The 18,755-nt window shown below is 45.7% G+C and overlaps 1 protein-coding gene across 1 annotated transcript in view; it reads left to right on the forward strand.

Annotated features, from left to right (window-relative positions):
- LOC105704181 (cadherin-related tumor suppressor) overlaps positions 1–18,607 on the forward strand; it is an 88,498-nt gene extending 69,891 nt beyond the window's left edge. Inside the window, exons 8-21 of the mRNA XM_012433196.2 lie at positions 6,546–6,726; positions 7,219–7,472; positions 7,971–8,404; positions 8,534–8,878; positions 9,343–9,672; positions 9,753–11,984; positions 12,175–12,451; positions 12,743–13,024; positions 13,126–13,430; positions 13,519–13,784; positions 13,893–14,336; positions 14,409–14,775; positions 14,874–15,092; positions 15,214–18,607. Of these exons, the coding sequence (XP_012288619.2) occupies positions 6,546–6,726; positions 7,219–7,472; positions 7,971–8,404; positions 8,534–8,878; positions 9,343–9,672; positions 9,753–11,984; positions 12,175–12,451; positions 12,743–13,024; positions 13,126–13,430; positions 13,519–13,784; positions 13,893–14,336; positions 14,409–14,775; positions 14,874–15,092; positions 15,214–17,241 (7,964 nt within the window). The 3' untranslated portion in view covers positions 17,242–18,607. The remainder of the gene's footprint in view (positions 1–6,545; positions 6,727–7,218; positions 7,473–7,970; positions 8,405–8,533; positions 8,879–9,342; positions 9,673–9,752; positions 11,985–12,174; positions 12,452–12,742; positions 13,025–13,125; positions 13,431–13,518; positions 13,785–13,892; positions 14,337–14,408; positions 14,776–14,873; positions 15,093–15,213) is intronic.
- The last annotated feature ends 148 nt before the right edge of the window (positions 18,608–18,755 follow it).

Raw genomic sequence — 18,755 nt, forward strand, 5'->3', positions numbered from 1 at the left:
GAGTGCCGTTATTTCAGATTTGATGTAACGTATTCGAAAGGGTTTCTGGGTAGCGATAAATTTGAACACCGTGGAACGAGTTGGCCGATCGTCAGGGTGAGATGAGACGCGTTCATGGTACGTCTTACAATAGGTACGCCATGGAGGCAAGGACTTTGGATTTTCCAATGGAGGACAATGCCGACGAGGCTGGCGGCACAAGGTCGCGTCCACGCTCCCCTCGCGGACTCCCTCGTTTACCGGAGCATTTTTCGCCGCCGCGTCGCGCCCCTATCCCCTCTCCTCCTTCCCGCCCATGCGGGTCGGTCGCGCCTCGCCCCCTCTCTCTCGCTCCCGCCTGCGGCGGCGCATGCCCTCTCCCTCTACCGCGAGCCGCCTTCGCAGAACGCGACGTTCCATTCATACGTGTGAAAATGCCAGTGTTATTCCAAGCCCTTGGATATACGGACGGCTCAATGTCGCAAATCCGATGGTTTGCTGCCCTGAGGAAAAGAATTGAACCAAAGAAATATTTCCAGGTACAGTACCAAAGAAAAATATTGATAATTCAGAGTTTCGCTCAAATAAACTGAAATGAATTGTCGTCATTCCGAAGAAATGGAGCATCCAATTTATTTGAGTGGAATTCCTTAAATCAAGAAAACATCTCTTTAATCGGATGACAATTTTTTCTCAGTATCCCCTACGCTATAGCATGTGAATATGAATATCATATACTTTTATGCCTGCGATTCATGATTGAAATAAAAGTCCCGAGGAGGAAAGAGTTCTTAAGTACTTTGTCTCGACTTTTGCCGCTCAATCGCGCTCCGAGATAACGAGGCGTAACGCCACTTATTTGGCGTCCATAACGAGTCGTAAACACGCCGGACGTAATAACTCGTTTAGTTTTCCTTTCGCGATGGAGTTCCTTAAACGACCTTTGACCGATTGTCAAAGGTTGCATGTTTTAATGATGCTGGTCCGATGTTAAGCGGATACCGTTAAGCGCGGTGCGCGCTCCTGGCTGCGCGGTCAAGATTTCTCACTTATTCCTCAATTAGAATTAACAAATTTTCAAAAACGTTTAATCGAAGGAGCATTGGTGAAAATTTCGTTTCGCGAGTGTATTACACGCTTTTGTTTAAATTTTTGTTTTTAACGCGGTCGGCTTATATATCGTGCAAGATCGATAATCACGAGTAACAGTTACGTGCGTCCAGGACGTGCCGTTAATTTATCAAGCATAACAATTCATTTAATACTTCACAAGGGAATTACCTCGCCCTTAGATGGGTTATTAGTGCTCGCCTTTAGATATTTCAGTGGCGTTATTATCCTGTCATTGGTGCCGCAGCGCGCTCGCTTTCAGTCCTTCTTCGTGCCGCTTCTCTCCCATTTCTCGTCGCATCGTCCACGCCCGATAAACACAGAGTGGTGGAATATACATGGAAAAATGGTATAAAGCCATTGACTGTAATCCTATAAAATAGGTTGCGAAAAAATGTTCATATTTTCGTCCTTTCCGCGAGAAATTCAACGTCGATATAACGTTCATTCCACGTCTGTTAAACTATCGTTCAATCGTGGAACACGAACGTCGTTTAAATGTAGTCCGTAGGTAAAATCGTTTATAATCATTTACTGTATGTTCAAATATCGTTAAAGCACTCGTTTCTTCTCGAATGGGGATCAACGCGTCGCAAAACTTAACGCATAAAATCAACGTTTCATGTAAATGTATATTTAACGTAGAGAAAAAACCGTGGGTGGATAAACGTTTAATTTTTACACTTAAGGCCCTATTTCCACTGGATTTACGGGTGTAATACGTGAATTCCACTACTTTGTGTTTATTGGCCGAGGACGCCCATTCACTGGTCAATAAAAATAAGTACATACTGTACACGGTCTCCAAATCCACGTATAATTACTTTTCACTTCGACGGAATGTTTCGTTCGACGCGAGATGGCGAGGGTTTAACGACGTTGTTAAATTCGGGCCCACGCTTTAAAGGGAAGGATGTAAAAAATGCAAAGTTCGGTCATATTTTCACTTTGCCTTTCTCGTGCCACCCATCGGTTTGGCCGTCTTTTAAATGACACATTAACGAGAGAGAGGGAGAGGCAAGCAAGGCGTGAGAAGGAAAAAAAAGCGAATAAATTTACCAGTTTTACCATACTCGGTGTGCCGAATTCGAACACTCGAAATCATTTGATTTTGTCAATTTCTCCTTTAAAGTGACGCGAAAGCATTATCTGGGGGAAATGAAATATTTTTGTCAGGGTGAGGGCACCGAATAATTTGAAACTTTAACACCTGATTATGGAAGTCCTAATGAAGGTCTTGAAACTCCCGAAATTTAATTTTTCGACAAAAATTGTTTTATACATATGACACTTTCAAAACACCTTAAACACCTTTTTCCTATGATGGTCGGATCATGTAGCGTGGTATATCCTCCGGTGTACATGATTCACAAAAATTTGCCAAACGAAGAATAATGGTATTTCGATATCGTGCTTCTCGAATCCACGGCGGTCTTTTGGCTTTGGCCCAAGTCGTTAGAGATTTTAATTATTCTTGGACTCGTTTAACGAGTCGGTCCAACTGGTACATCGTGACGCAGCGAGTGCGGAGTCCGAAGAGAGTCGGGTCGAGACTTGGGCGAAGAGCTCGAAGATAGGTACGCGAGAGGGATTTTATCTCTGACAAGAAAATTGGGCTGGCCTCGGCCAACAATAGGTGTCCGCTCTTTCCTTTCTCCTTCGCGTTCGGTCGCCATCGACTTCGCCGACTAGCCATTTCGTCGTCGTCGACTTTCTGCACGTAGCGCCGGCACGTCTTTCCCCTTGTACGAGTAGAAATTATTTTACAGAGATAGAGATCGGCTAAAAGTTGGATATTATCTGAGTACGTCTCGAGGGAATGTTTGGACCGAAAGAGGGCAACTGATTTTAGACCTTGTAAGCTGGGTTCACAGTCGGTCGGTGGGTGTCGATCGGTGCGGTCGATTGCTTTTAAATGGGTTTTGATACGATATACCTTCAAACCTTCGAGGTCCTACTGTAAACCTTAAAAATGGCAGATATTTTTTATTATTATTTTGTCTACTTGTAGGTCCAAAGTAGGACTTCATTCTAGGAAAGTAGAACATTAAATGTTAAAACGAGGAGGTAAATAATTGAAGCGCGATCGAAAGAGGTCTTACTTTATGTAGGCTCAAAGAAGGGTTAAAATTTTGATTCGAGTACCAAAAATGGCGCGGTGTCGCGGCCCAGGGAAATGTCGTCGAAGGTAGGGACACCCTATAGACGTATGTGCCGGAGGCATTGTATGTGCCCCACGTATCGCTACGGCGTGGTGGCGCGCGGCTTGAGATTAATCGCAGACGAATTTGTCATACCCACACAAAGGCGGGCGCGTAGGTATGCGCCGAGGTGTGCTGCTCCCTCTTTAACTCTCCCTCTTGGCAATAGAGCCCCGAAGGAGACTCTCTCGTCCACCGACTCGGTGGGTATATTCTCGGTGGCATCTCAACGGAGGCGTCGAGCTCGAGTGCGAATAAATCTACGAGTAAGCTCGCGGTACGTGTCTTTGGCCTCGACTCCCGTACGCCATCTTCTTCCTTTTTACGCCTTTTCTCGAACGAGACCCGAACCTCCGACTTTTCTATCCCCCTCTGGTCTTGCAAACACCAAACCCCATTTCGGTAGAAATTTCACGTCGTTGTGTCATCATTTTTATACGACATTACAATTTTAAGCTCGCGCAGGAACCCTTCTTCCTTTTTACGCCTTTCGATCGAGATTTCATGTCGCGATGTCATCATTTTTATACGGTGCTTTAATTTACTACCATCATATCATAATTTGGTGGACTCTAGTAGAGAATTCAATACACGCGTTTCATAAGTTACTTATGGAATTAGTGTACCACGTCTGAACGGAACTTCTGGGAAGAATGCTACAAAATTACGAGACTTTTTACTAACGGCGCAGGGAAATTCTTTCGGTGAGAGTAGCGCTCGTTAGTCGATTTAATAGTCGATTTAATAGTCGAAGCGCCGCGGGAGAAGATCGACGCCCGCGCCGTTTCACCGCTTATTAAATATAATCTACGGCTCAAATTGGCAGACTTATCACCCTCGATCGGACGAGTCCTCTCCACTATCTTTATTCGATCGTGGCCTTTGGTCTTTCGTCCTCGGGTGGGCTGCACGCGGGCATTCCGATCGGTTTCGGTCGAATAACTCGGCCTAATGTCTTGTAAGAACCAAGTATCGGTACCATACTTACATTTAATTAATAAAGTAACCGCCGACACCATTTTCACTCGGCGTGCGCGATATTCCAGAAAGTAATTTTGCAACTTGACAATTTTTGAGGATGCGAGAGTGCGACCAAGTCATGGGGAAATCGCATGGCCCCGCGCGATTAGCAGGGAGCGAAATCCTCGTCGTCGTGTTTTACAGTCGTTAGACGCCATTTTCTTAGCGTTTCAAGTCGGCAACACCTGGTCGCATCGATATTTCTTCCCTATGAAAACGGAACCACGCTCGTTAGAAGACATCCAAGTGCGCGTGAACTCGACACCATGCACAATGTTAGGAAAATTATAAATTACATGAATTAACGAGTGCACCAGCCATGTGACGCTCGCGTACCTGCGCGCGCACCCGGTTAAGGTGATATGAAATGGTCATTCTATGTACATATAAAACGTAAAAAAATGTATTAAACTTCTCCAAATTGGGTGTATCGAATCATTTGATACTTTATCTAGTATTGAAGTCATCGTTTCTGCTTTGGGGGCAAAGCCACTTTGCGGAAATGTCTTTTCACCTAGGGAGGAAGATCCGCTCTCCTGGATCCTCCGGGTGGCAATATCGTAACGTAATTTTTAACGGCGATGTAATGGAATTTTAGTAAGGAGATATATGTGATAGATGTAACGAACGAGGAGGCACGCAGGGCTTTATGGGACGAGATTTTGCACCGGCGAGGAGAGACGACTAAGCTCCGCAGAAGTCGCATGCCTTCGCGCGATAAGCTGCGAGCAACATTCGTGCCGGCGTATTTTACAGTTACCACCCTGTATCGAATCTTGTTCGGGCGAATCGCTATAAGCCAGCCCACGGATCGGCCCGTAGAAACTCATTGCGAGTCCAGGCTTCGGCTCGTTGTTGGAACACCTATGCCCATGGCGGGAATTCTTACCTCGATCCCCTTTCCATATTCATTTTCGAGCGTCTCCATATCGAGAAGAAATCCCATCCTTATCGTCTCCGAGCTAGACGGTTTTGTTTCTTTATTTCTTTTTATACATTTGTCCGATTTATTTTTTTTAATCCAGGATCAATGATTTCTAAGGAGCCAACACGCTGCTTAACTTTGGTAATCTGACAGGAACCGGTAGACTGAGAAGAAACAATTCAATGAACCAAAGACATATTTCGTCAATTGACAAAATAATTATTTGACTTAAATAAAAAATAAACTCGAATGAATTGGATGCAACGTTTCTTCGGAATTGTGACAGTTTACTTGAGTTTGTGCCAAATAGTTACTCTTTCGATTAATGGAATATTTCTTTTTTTTTCGTATCAGTCAATGAAATATTTTTTTTGTAAAATTCAAAGAATTATTTCTTGGGGCTCGATGGATTTTTTTTCTCTCGGGACGGTCTCCGAATTTCTGTCCTTTGGCTCTCGACTTCTGTCCTATCGGCCTATGGACCAAGTCTCGCCTTCTCTATCCGCCATCGGAAGGGCCGGTTCCTTGGTCTCTTTCTCCCTCGATCGGTCCCCCACGGCTCTGTCCATCGTTGTTAAGCAAGGCATTAACTCATGCTGGATTATGTCCGTGCAAGCACACCGTCCACCGAGCAAACCCATAAAAGCCTGATACATTGGCACCGTTCCTCGCGGGATCCTAGGCAGCCGGCACTCGTGGATCCGCCGGAGACGCAGTCGCAAACGCAAACGCAAACGCAACTAATAGGCGTTTTAGGCCCCGGCGCGATACGCTTCCACGAAATCCTCAATTACGCGAAAGCCGGATGCGCGGACGTCGTAAATGCGGCTAGAATTGCACGGTGCAACGCTCTCCCGGTGGATAGTCCGTTCCTGGACCGCGCTGGGAAACTGGAAGGCTGGCCCTGTCCGAGTCCCGAGGTCAAGTCCAACCGTGCACGGAGCCGGCGGTTCGTAGGAATAATTGCTAAGCTAAATGCAGTAGTCCTGGGATGCGCGTGGCCGAGTTGCGGGAGATTCGCAGACGCTCTTTCGAAGGAAGGAACGGAGACCGGGAAGGGAGCGCGAGACTAATTTCACTTCGGTGCTCGATAGCGATGAACGGATGCGAGACCAAGGTGGTCTTGGACTTGATCTTGTATACTCGAATCTTAGTCTCGCACATTCTGCAATATCAAGACCAGGACCAATTCTGCTCGTCCCTAATGCACCCCATGGCAGTATTAGATGTATCTATGTTACCGCTTACGCAGAAAGGCGAGTAAACACCGATGACCCGATTTTTAAATTTTCTTTTCCTTGGATTCGTAGGCTCCCCACCCCTAACAGGATCCGGCATCGTCAGAGTCGTGGTCCTTGACGTCAATGATCACAGTCCAGAATTCGCGAGGCAGGAGTACAAAGCTACGGTCACTGAGAATCTCTCAGCAGGAGCGTGGGTTGCCAAGCCCTTGGCCACCGATAAGGACGAAGGACTCAACGCGAAGATTCGGTGAGTTCCTGTTCTAAGTTTTCCGGGATTTTAATTAAAAGAGTGACCCTAATGTGACAGCTAGATGTGAAAATGTGAAAATGTGAAAATGCGAAAATGTGAATATGTGAAAATGCGAAAATGTGAAAATGTGAAAATGTGAAAATGTGAAAATGTGAAAATGTGAAAATGCGAAAATGCAAAAATGCGAAAATGCGAAAATGCGAAAATGCGAAAATGCGAAAATGTGAAAATGCGAAAATGTGAAAATGTGAAAATGCGAAAATGTGAAAATGCGAAAATGCGAAAATGTGAATATGTGAATATGTGAAAATGTGAAAATGTGAAAATGTGAAAATGTGAATATGTGAAAATTTGAAAATTTGAAAATTTGAAAATTTGAAAATCCGAAAATTCGAAAATCCGAAAATTCGACAATTCGAAAATGCAAAAATGTGAGTACATAATTGGGAATGTGAATTTGTAAACAAACGAAAACGCGGTGTTCTACAGGTACAGCCTACTAGGAGATAAGGCCGAGAGATTTTCGGTCGACCCAGACACCGGTGAAGTGATCACTTTGGAACCATTGGACCGAGAACAGACTTCCGTTTATCATCTGACCTTGATAGCTCAGGACTCCAGTCCGACAGAGCCACGTGCTTCTGCCATTAACTTGACGATTTCCGTCAGAGATCTGAACGACAACGCGCCTAGATTTTCCAGCCCTAGGTACACGGCGTACGTGCCGGATGCCACCAAGCCAGGTAATGATAACGATGATATTCGATAATTTTTCTTGTGAATGTGGACGTAGATTATTCCTGCGCGGCACTTACAACTTCATTCGCATTGCGTGATTTAGCTTTATTCCTGTGCTTAAGGTTTCATCGTAAATTGTAATTCAGGTAGGAGTAACGGTAGGAAAGTTCGTTCTCACGTGTCGGTAATCGGCAGGGTAAGAGTCTACTTCTAGGTCGGTTTATTTGCATGTAACTGCCAGATAAATAATTAACATTTCTTACAAGTTCAGGCGGGTAATCGCGCCTAGGTAAGAATTATTGCCCATTGTTTCTTATCCTACGATTCTCGAAGAAATCTTATCTGGTTACGTATTTCATGGCTATGTACAGGATGAACAGGGAAATTATTGCCGATGCGTCCCGATTAGAGTAATCATTTTCTTCCCGTTGAACGGCAATCCTTTCATTGTATAGGTGTTTAGAATGTCCGTGAATGTATTAATCCTGTATTGACCCCTACAGGTGACTTTGTGTTTGGAGCGAAAGCCGTTGACGACGATGACGGGGAAAACTCTCGCATCGTTTATAGACTCCAGGGGGAAGATGCTAAAAAGTTTGTCATCGATCCACACAGTGGAGTGATAAGGGCTACTCAGGAATTAGCTACCGGCGCGGTTACGACTTATCAGCTGCAAATCCTGGCATCCGATTGCGGGGTCGAGCCGCAGTCCGTCACCGCCGATTTAGTCATTCATCTCTGGGAACGACAACTCTTTCCCAACTTCCGGTCCACCGTGAACACGAGGTTCACGCTTCCTGAAGACGTGCCCGAAGGAAGAGTCATCACGACCCTGAGTGCCTCTACCCCGAAAGAAGGAGCTGCTGGAAATCTGGTCTTCGGCATGGCCGGTGGAAACGTGGGAGACGCTCTTAGGATCGACTCTCACACTGGCCAGGTAAATTTATGTCCCTTCTTGATCTTATTATCATTAATAGTGAATGGCATTAACAATCGGGACCTAAATACTCATAAAGCCAGCCAAGAATCTGTTGCGTACCCGACTACATAATTGACCGTGTTTCAGGTGCTCGTAGCTTCTGGGTTCGATTTCGAAACGGCACCACATTACGAGGCTTGGGTCGAGGTTCGCGATTCGGATACACCTGCTCTTAGAAGTGTCGTTCAGCTGCTCGTTAACGTGACGGATGCAAATGACAATGCACCCGTGATGGAAGCACCGCTTTACAATGCAACGGTACCGGAGAACGAATATCCACCGCAATTTGTCGCAAGAGTATCCGCCAAGGACGCTGACTCTGGGGAAAATGGCCAAGTTACTTATCACCTGGTCGACGACTTTGCCGAAACGTTCGTCATCGACGAGAACTCTGGAGAGATCAACACGAACGCAAAATTAGATAGAGAGGAGGTGGGTGCTCTTCAACATTTCTCCGATACTTTTCTAGTACCTATTGAGGTATGGTTTATTTCTTCGAAAAAAAAGACATTTGCACTTTTAGAAAAATTCAGCACGGCTAATAAAGTTTTGCACTTACTGCGGGAAAAATCGCCATAAACAAAATGCTTGCTAAAGTAACAAATGAATTTGTTGCAACGGCCCAAAAACTATTGTCGTCTCTACTAAAACAAATGAGCGACATGCAATTTTTTGTCGCTAGAAAACAATATTCCAATTACGAATAGAATTTCTGTTGACCCAGGGATGTAATAGTTTTTCTGTCGTCGATGTAACAAAAGTTTTTGGGCAAAAGTTTTGCTGGCCCATTTTTAAGTGTTCACCTTTGTTACTGCATGTAAAATTTCTTGTTGTAACTGAATTATTTTTCTGCGTTTTACGATTGGCATAATAGGCATAATTATCCCGTTTTATAGATTGCCAGCTACGAATTGATAGTGGAGGCCCGAGACCAAGGGGAACCGCGACTCTCTGGCACCACCACAGTCTTGATCACCGTTCAGGATAAAAACGACAACCCTCCCAAATTCACTCGACTGTTCAGCGTAAACGTCACCGAGAATGCAGAAATTGGATCATTCGTAATCCGATTGACCAGCAGTGACCTGGATGTCGGTCAAAATGCCAACGTGACGTACACTCTCGCAGAAAATCCAGGAGGAAAGTTCTCGATCGACCCCCTCAGTGGAAACGTCACGGTCAAAGGACACCTAGATAGAGAAGAACAAGATGAATATCTCCTGAAGGTTGGTTACTTTAACAATGCGGTTTAAAAATATTAAAATGAATTAACCAATAATTGGGTATTGATATACGTTATTTTCAGGTCGTTATAACGGACGGCGCCTGGGGAGCGCAGACTCCATTGACCATAACCATCCAGGACCAAAACGACAACGCCCCAGAATTCGACGAGGAGTCTTATCATTTCCACTTCCCAGAGCTGCAACGACGAGCTGCCCATGTTGGTCAAGTCACGGCAACCGATCGTGACAAACAGGGTCCGAATTCGGTGATATCCTACAGCCTTCTGCAACCATCCGATCTCTTCACCGTTGACCCTGCCACGGGGGACATCTTCAGCAAAAGGACCTTGAGATACAAGCACACCCACCGGCCGTCTTCCCCGGAAAATCTGTACTCCTTAACAGTGGTTGCCACCGATAACGGAAAGCCACCCATGTCGTCGAAGACTGTCGTCTACGTCAGCGTGGTGGACGCCAACAATAACGCTCCAAGATTTGAGCAGCGTTCGTATTTGTCGCCTGTACCCGAAGGGTACTCCGTTGGGAAAAAAGTCGTCATGTTGGTCGCAAAAGACGATGCAGATTTCGGCGTGAATGCAGAAATCGAGTACTCCTTTGTGAGCGGTAATGGTAGCGAATATTTCTCTGTAAACGAGCGAACCGGTTGGGTACATGTCCATAAGAGCCTCGCCGGTCTCCGAGCTGGGACCACGTTTGTTCTGACGGCTCGTGCCATGGATAAAGGGGTTCCACCACAGAAGGACGAGGTCCCCCTGACCCTGGTGATAACAGGAGAGAATCGCCACGCTCCGACCTTTACCGCTCTGAGTTATCAAGTGATAGTGCCAGAAAACGAGCCGGTAAATTCGACTATTGTTATAGTCTCCGCTGCCGATGGGGACGATGGACCAAACGGTCTCGTGCGGTACAAGATTTCCGCCGGGAACGAGCGGAAAGAATTTTCGGTACATCCAGTCACAGGAGCCGTCATCATCCTGGAACCTCTAGATTATGATACCGTCAAGCAGTACCGATTGAACATCACGGCGACAGATTTAGGCTTCGAGCCGCGACAAACCACCGCCACTTTGACCGTCATCTTGACCGACATCAACGACAACCCACCTATCTTCAACCAGAGCCTCTACGAAGCTTTTCTTCCGGAAAATTCACCGCCTCATAGTTTCGTCTATAAAGTGGTAGCCACGGATATCGATTCGCCTAAATATGCGATCGTTCAGTACAGGATCCTGGGTGGTACCGGTAAGGACCACTTCCAAATCCAGCAGAGCTCCGGCGTCATCTCGTCCAAGATGAGCTTCGACTATGAAGAGGCAAACGAGTACACTTTGGACATCGTTGCCGCAAATCCAGAGTCCAATCCCCAAATGGTTGGCTTTACCACCGTCTCGGTGCACATAACCGGCGTCAACGAGTTCTATCCAAAATTCATCCAACCCGTTTTCCACATGGACGTGTCCGAGAGTGCCGAAGTAGGAACTTCCGTTGGGTTGGTCCAGGCAACCGACCAAGATGCTGGAGCCGATGGAAGAGTCTACTATCTCTTCGTAGGTTCTTCGAACGACCGTGGTTTCGGCATCGGTCCTGAAACAGGCATCATTAGTGTCTCCAGAAGGCTGGATCGAGAAACGCAGAACAGAGTCGTCCTCACCGTCATGGCGAAAAACGCTGGTGGAATCCGCGGCAACGATACCGACGAAGCTCAGGTCATCATCTCGATCCAGGATGGAAACGATCCTCCGGAATTCCTGCAGAACACCTACGACGCTAATGTATCCGAAGGTGCCCCTCATGGTACTCGTATCTTAACGGTCAGAGCTGTCGACAAGGATGTTCGTCCACAGAACAATCAGTTCTCGTATTCCATTATTGGAGGCAACATAGGCCAAGCTTTCAAGGTAGACCCACAAACTGGAGAAGTTGAAACTGCTAAACAACTGGACCGCGAAACCGTGCCGACGTACGAATTAATTGTTGGTGCCATCGACACCGGATCACCGCCGCAAACGGGAACCGCGACTGTTCACATTGAACTCTTAGATGTTAACGATAATGGTCCAGTTTTCGACCCACCTGAAGTAACTGGATATGTCAGCGAAAATGAGCCAGCTGGGACCAGCATCATGACGCTGAGTGCAACCGATCCTGATCTTCCACCGAATGGCGCTCCATTTTCCTACAGAATCATCGGTGGTCGTCACAAAGACGCTGTGGTTCTTGATAAACACTCAGGATTGCTGAGGACCACCAGAAGTTTAGACAGGGAAACCATGCCACAGCTGGATCTTATAGTACGTATTACCGAACATTCGCGCATGCTTTTTAATGCATTTGGTGCGAAACTCTACCGAGTTTCCTGATTTGGTCTGAAAGAAACTTCCAATAAAAATGTTATAAAATTATAGTATTTCTTTAACAGTGTATGTACTCGCGCAACACTCACTGGGATTATTCAAGTGGTTAATTCATTGTCTCTTCTAGGTCGAAGTAGAAGACTCCGGGGTGCCAAGGATGAAGAGCGAACATACGGTGACCGTGATAGTGCTGGACCAGAATGACAGTCCTTCGACTCCAAGATCCGTTCACATAATGGTCCACTCGTTTAACGGGCGTACTCCGTTGGGAAAAATCGCGGACATCCGGCCAAACGATCCCGACACTGCTGGAGACTATACATGCAAAATACTCCAGGGCTCGAATTCTGGGGTACTCAATATTCCGGCCGCTTGCGATTTGCATACCAGCAAAATTACACCAGGTTCGTGTTCGGAAGTTCATAAATTAGTATGAAAATTGCCGGCATCGAGGGGACGAAGGAGGAGAGAGGCATTAATAATTCATCGCATCTTAGGAGATATGTTACGTTAATAAACAAGTAATAACATCGTTAAGAGTGTGCGGAGAATAGAAATATCATCATCATTGCCTATTTGTTTTTCTTGTAGAACTCGACTATTCTCTGAATGTTTCTGGTAATGACGGCATACACCCTGATGTGATATCCAATGTGACTTCTTGATACATTATCTATTTTTTTTTTTTCTTGTAGAGCTCGGCTATTCTCTGAGTGTTTCCGGCAATGACGGCATACACCCTAATGTGGTATCCAAAGTGACCGTGGAGTTCTTGACCTTCTCCAACGCCACAGTGGAGAATAGCGTGACTCTACAGATATCCAGACTAGGAGCTGGTCAATTCCTAGGGCAGCATTATCGAGCTCTCTTGGACCTCCTGCAGGCTGAAATCAATGTCGGCGATTCTCTGTTAATTTACAGCATCGGCGAAAACAACGAGAACCTGGAGATCCCACTAGCCATTGAATCACCCCAAGGTTACTATCGTCAGTTTTAAACTAATCGATAACGTGATTTCCGCCACGTTGTTGCCCACTGATAGATCACGATTAACGGCAAATTTTAATTCGTTCCTTAGGATTTTTCTCCAAGACCGAAGTAACGGACCTACTCCTACGGAAGAAGGAAGAGATGCAGACTCTGTTGCAAGGTGCTGACATCACCATCGGTTATTCACCGTGCAAACACATGGCATGTGAGAATGGAGGAATTTGCAGCGATCAGTTGGTTGTTTATGAAGATGCCAGAATCACGGACAGCCAGACATTAATCCTGACCTCGCCAAGAGTGGTACACGAAATGGTTTGCAAGTGCCATGATGGATTCACCGGCGATAGATGCGAAAGAAGACAAGATCCCTGCTCTCCAAATCCTTGTCTGCTCGTGAGTAGTCAACGAATTGTTGCTTCCTTCCTTTTAATAGGTTTTAATAAATTCTGCGAAGGTACATACTTGACTATGATTTATTTAGGGAGGTCAATGTCGACGCCTGGGATACGACTTCCACTGCACATGTCCCGCCGATCGAGAAGGAAAACTATGCGAATTGGAAAGAGGTGATGCCTGCGCCAGCAATCCTTGCAGAAACGGAGGCTCCTGTCGCGAAAGTCCAGATGGATTCAGCTTCTTTTGCCTTTGTCGTGCTGGATATAGAGGGAATCATTGCGAGGCCGTTACGAACTCTTGCAGACCCAATCCTTGTCTGCACGGCGGACTATGTGTTGGTCAGCAACCAGGGTACGTGCTTGGCGATAGCTTTGAATTAATATGTGTTATGAGAAGGTACATCCTAAACAAGTGTCTAAAACCAAAAATATTAATGTACCTATATTTCTGCATCAACAGGTACAGGTGTAGCTGTCCAGAAGGCAGATACGGGAGACATTGCGAACGCTCCACATTCGGCTTCGAAGAATTGTCGTACATGTCTTTCCCATCGCTGGACTCGAATACAAACGACATTACGGTCGTTTTCGCCACGACGAAACCGAACGCCCTTTTGCTGTACAATTATGGACCCCAAAGTGGAGGACGCTCCGATTTTGTTGTCTTGGAGCTGGTCAACGGTAGGGTTGTCTTTTCCTACGGAGGCGCAAGAAGTGCAATCACGTCGATTACCATCAAAACTGGACGACATTTGGCTGATGGAGAATGGCGTAAAGTAACGGCCACTAGAAATGGACGCGTGGTCTCGTTGAGCGTGTCCAACTGCAGGGAACATGGTGACGTCTGCGATGAATGTAGACCTGGAGATGGATCTTGTTATGCCGATGACGTTGGACCTACTGGGTTGGTATATTTTGACGCGATATATCTTCATCACGTATATCAAAAATTATAACAATCGATGCTCCTGCTCAGGACCCTGAATTTCAACAATAATCCTCTGATGCTCGGTGGTTTGGCTAATGCCGACCCGATCTTGGAACGACCCGGACAAGTTCATTCGGATGATCTAGTGGGCTGCATTCACTCGGTCTCGATAAATGGAAGGGCCCTTAATTTAACTAATCCTCTGGCATCTCGTGGGGTGAAACCAACCTGTGCCAGGTCGGAAAGAAGCCCATGTGCCAGGAGCAACGACGACTTCTCGGTTTGTGGCAATGCAGGGAAATGTTACGACAAGTGGCACCAAGTGGTTTGTCAATGTGGCAAGCTTACCGCACCCAATTGTCAAGGAGCTCTGGAGCCCATCACCCTGAGTGACGGAGGATACATTGAGTTCAAAGTACGACAATTATTACTTGATCTAATAACTGAAGAAATTGTAAGTCGTTGTTATAAAAATAACAAGTTCGCAATACTTACGTGTTATACTCTAATCAGGTCTCGGACAAGCATCGAAGAATGCAGTTACTCGAGTACCTCTACAGCGGATCCACTTTGTGGCACAAACACCGGGCTACTCGAGAAACCATCGAGGAAAAGACCCTTCTAACCTTGAATCCAGATCCGCCGAAGACGATTGGATTAATGTTCCGGACCGTTCGACTGGACGGTGTCTTGGTCTATGCTGCGACCAACAAACATTTCACTTCTGTCGAGGTAGTTAACAAGAACCACATCATAGTAATTTGTTCAACGATCAAAAAGGAACTCTAATAACTCAAGATAAACGCTTAACAAAGAGTGGAATATTGTGTAACTTAAACTCTTCATTTTCCAGCTTCGTGATGGGCAGTTGACGTACACATCCCTACTAGGATCACCAGTAAATATGACAGCTACCATCGATGGAGGACTGGCCGATGGTCGATGGCACAATTTGACCCTCCATGCATACTCCCGAGGACTTCGGCTGTTCATCGATGGTGTCCTAGCTGGCGACGAATTGGACTCTGCAGGTGTACACGATTTCTTGGATCCGTACTTGACGACACTATTCATCGGTGGAGTTAGACAAGACCTCTACTACTCCCACGACGCAAATCCGAAGAACTTTGAAGGCTGCTTGGCAAATTTCACGATCAACAACGAGGTCCAACCATTCAATGGATCTGGATCGGTGTTTCGAGACGTAGTTTACCATGGAAAAGTGGGTTTGGGATGTAGAGGGCCCACAGGCATCAGTGCAGCAGCTGCACCCGATCCACTAAGCATCGGAATAACTTTGGTGATAGTGTTCTTCGTCACCCTCCTGGTAGCGATCCTGGTCAGCTTCGTCGTGTTTCGATTAAGGCGACAAAGCAAAGAGAAGTCGGGACCTTCGGGCGTGAACAAAGGACCAAACGCCATAATGAGTGGCAATTCTTTGGTTGGCTCCGGAAATGAGAACATCATGTCCCGCCACGAAAACACTTACATTTCCGACACATCCGACCTCCGAGGTGTGGGGCACATGGGGCCCGAGTTGATCTCTAAAAAATACAAGGAACGAGAGATCAACACCACAGAACATAGGCCACAACGACCGGATATTATCGAGCGAGAAGTGACAAAATCACCGCCGATCAGAGACGAGCACCCACCGCTACCTCCACCAGCTCCCAGTTCCCTGCATACGCACGAACATAATCCCGAACCTGATATGCCAGAGCACTACGACCTGGAGAACGCCAGTTCTATCGCACCCAGTGACATCGACATTGTCTATCATTACAAAGGGTACCGAGATGGTATGAGAAAATACAAGGCTACTCCTCCTCCGATTGGGAATTATTCGAATCATCACAAACATGCTGGACAACAACACAGACATGCTGGACCATTTCCCCCTCGGGCCATGCCACCACCAACCGTTGGACAGACTCCAGGGTCAGCTCCTAAATTACTACAAAGTACTCCTCTAGCTAGACTATCTCCCAGCAGCGAGTTGTCGGCTCAGCAGCCTAGAATTTTAACACTACACGACATCAGTGGAAAACCACTCCAAAGTGCTCTGCTTGCGACGACATCCTCGTCAGGAGGAGTGGGCAAAGATGCACTGAATTCCAACAGCGAAAGGAGTCTCAACTCTCCCATCATGAGCCAATTGTCTGGCTCCACTGCGAGTCGCAAGGCTCCACAGTCAAATAATGAAAATGTTAATAATGTACCCTCGGGCCCCATGGGTCTTACTGCTGAAGAGATAGAGAGATTGAACTCAAGGCCCAGAACGTCCAGCTTGGTCTCCACTTTGGATGCCGTCAGCTCCTCCAGCGAAGCCAGGGGACCTCCAACACATGGACCTCTACATCTCCATAGAAGGCACACTCCTCCACCTGAAAGACTCGAAAGGAGGAACTCCTCCACCACTGACGAGAGTGGAAACGACAGCTTCACCTGTTCTGAAATCGAGTACGACAACAACTCCCTCGTTGGGGATAAGAGGTCGGACAATCTCTTCAGCAAGCCTGACGACGAAGAGGTCGCCTCTAGAACCAACGAGTCCTCCCAGTCAACAAAACCTCCTCTACCTCCCAATGTCAATTATGATGGATTCGACAGCTCATTCAGAGGTTCCTTGAGCACTCTGGTTGCTTCGGATGATGATCTTTCCACACATATGGGTGGTCTTTACAGGGCCACCAATAATGGGTCGCCTTCAACAAACACTGCCCTGAGTTGGGATTATCTTCTTAATTGGGGCCCGAATTTCGAGAGTCTAGTCGGAGTCTTTATCGATATCGCCGAACTACCCGATAGTGCCAGCAGAGTGCCCAGCACTCTTAGACTGCCTGCTAGCATTCCTAAACCTTCCGAAGAGTACGTCTAATCGAGCCTCGAGAGCCCAACCTAATCAGTCTCTCGAGAATTGGTGTCGATTTTCCTTTTTTGATAATTTTTGCAAGACACCTGGTTTAATGTCCATGCAATCTTCCGAAATATCCAGACGATTGTCAAGAATTGTCCGCTTTTATGGAATATCCTCCAGTCACTGAGCCATGCCTGTACTACACCGAGAAAGATTAGTTGACTGAAACAAATATACATTGTTGCTCAAGTCATATAATTGCCAACAATTATTTTGTTAAGAAAAATTGATGTTGATTTAAACTAATTTTATTTACTCAATGACATTTCTTTGGACGTACCTGATGGACTTTTTGTTGTCCAAGTACATATTTCTTTGTGTCAACTAATCTTATTTCTCAGTGTGTGCAATCGTTTAGGAGAGAACTGGGAATCTGCCGATTCAGCTCGGTTCCCGAAATTAACCGTAATGTTCAGCTGGGCTTGCGTTACGTCGAGGTACTAAATCTCTTGCCATAAATCGTTCCCTGGAATGGAATTCCCTCGTAAATGGTCCACGAGGTTGCCAACACTAGTGCTAGGTAGTGCCTAAATACTGGTCTTTAACGATAGTGCGGCATCTTGTATCAGGGTGTCTGTGAATTTGTACAGTTTTTAGTAGAAGAAAGTAGTTGAGTTAGGAGAGGCGTTGTAAGGAACTTATTCGCAATTGTGGCGAAACAACGAGGACTTCCTTCAGGTGCACATCGAGAGTAACACTCATGCGGTGCTTTGAGATCGGTGCAATTCATTCTCGAGGCGTTTCATAATATTTTCTATTTTCTCTTTCAAAGAACCTGAACTCGAATAATTTGAGATGTTATCAGCAATCTTTCGACGCAAGTATAACGCACGTCTGCAATTTGTTGAACGCCTTTTATACATGTAATATACTTAACATCGGCGTAATTGGTATAAGAGAAAGAAACGTATTGATCACTACGAGTCGTCTAGAGACTTTGAATCATTCTCAATTTAGTTTTAACTTGGCGCAACTGACTGTTAATAGCTTCCTTGTGTCAGAGAGTCTTTATATGAATAGATGACTATTTTGCCGAAGAATACTCACCGGTGAGCATTTTTAAAACTCGCAACAAAACCGAGAGGTTTGCCATCCTAGCTGTAACGACATTCTCACAAGAAATGCGATCGTTCACGCTGTTAGACTGATTTTATACTCTGTAATATAGCCACGAAATCGAGTCGGGTCATCTTCTAACATTGTAAATTATGAGACTTGTTTGTAAATATTGTATGTGACAAATAGTACGACGATTTGTATAAAGAGGGATACCTGCGAATGAATGTCACAAATGTATGTTGTATCTATGCTATTTACTATACGTGAACATAAAAATTACGTTTCTATATTTGGTTGTTTGTTGTTCCTACCTCTGATCACGGCATCTACATATTTGTTTTAAATTAATTATCAATTTGACAATGGTTTCATGTTTGAAATAATTAATAGTTAAAACTAAATTAAAGCCGATTGCT

This window comes from Orussus abietinus, unplaced genomic scaffold (genome assembly GCF_000612105.2).
Source record: "Orussus abietinus isolate OABI.00-Male unplaced genomic scaffold, Oabi_2.0 scaffold7, whole genome shotgun sequence".
Classification (NCBI taxonomy): domain Eukaryota; kingdom Metazoa; phylum Arthropoda; class Insecta; order Hymenoptera; family Orussidae; genus Orussus; species Orussus abietinus.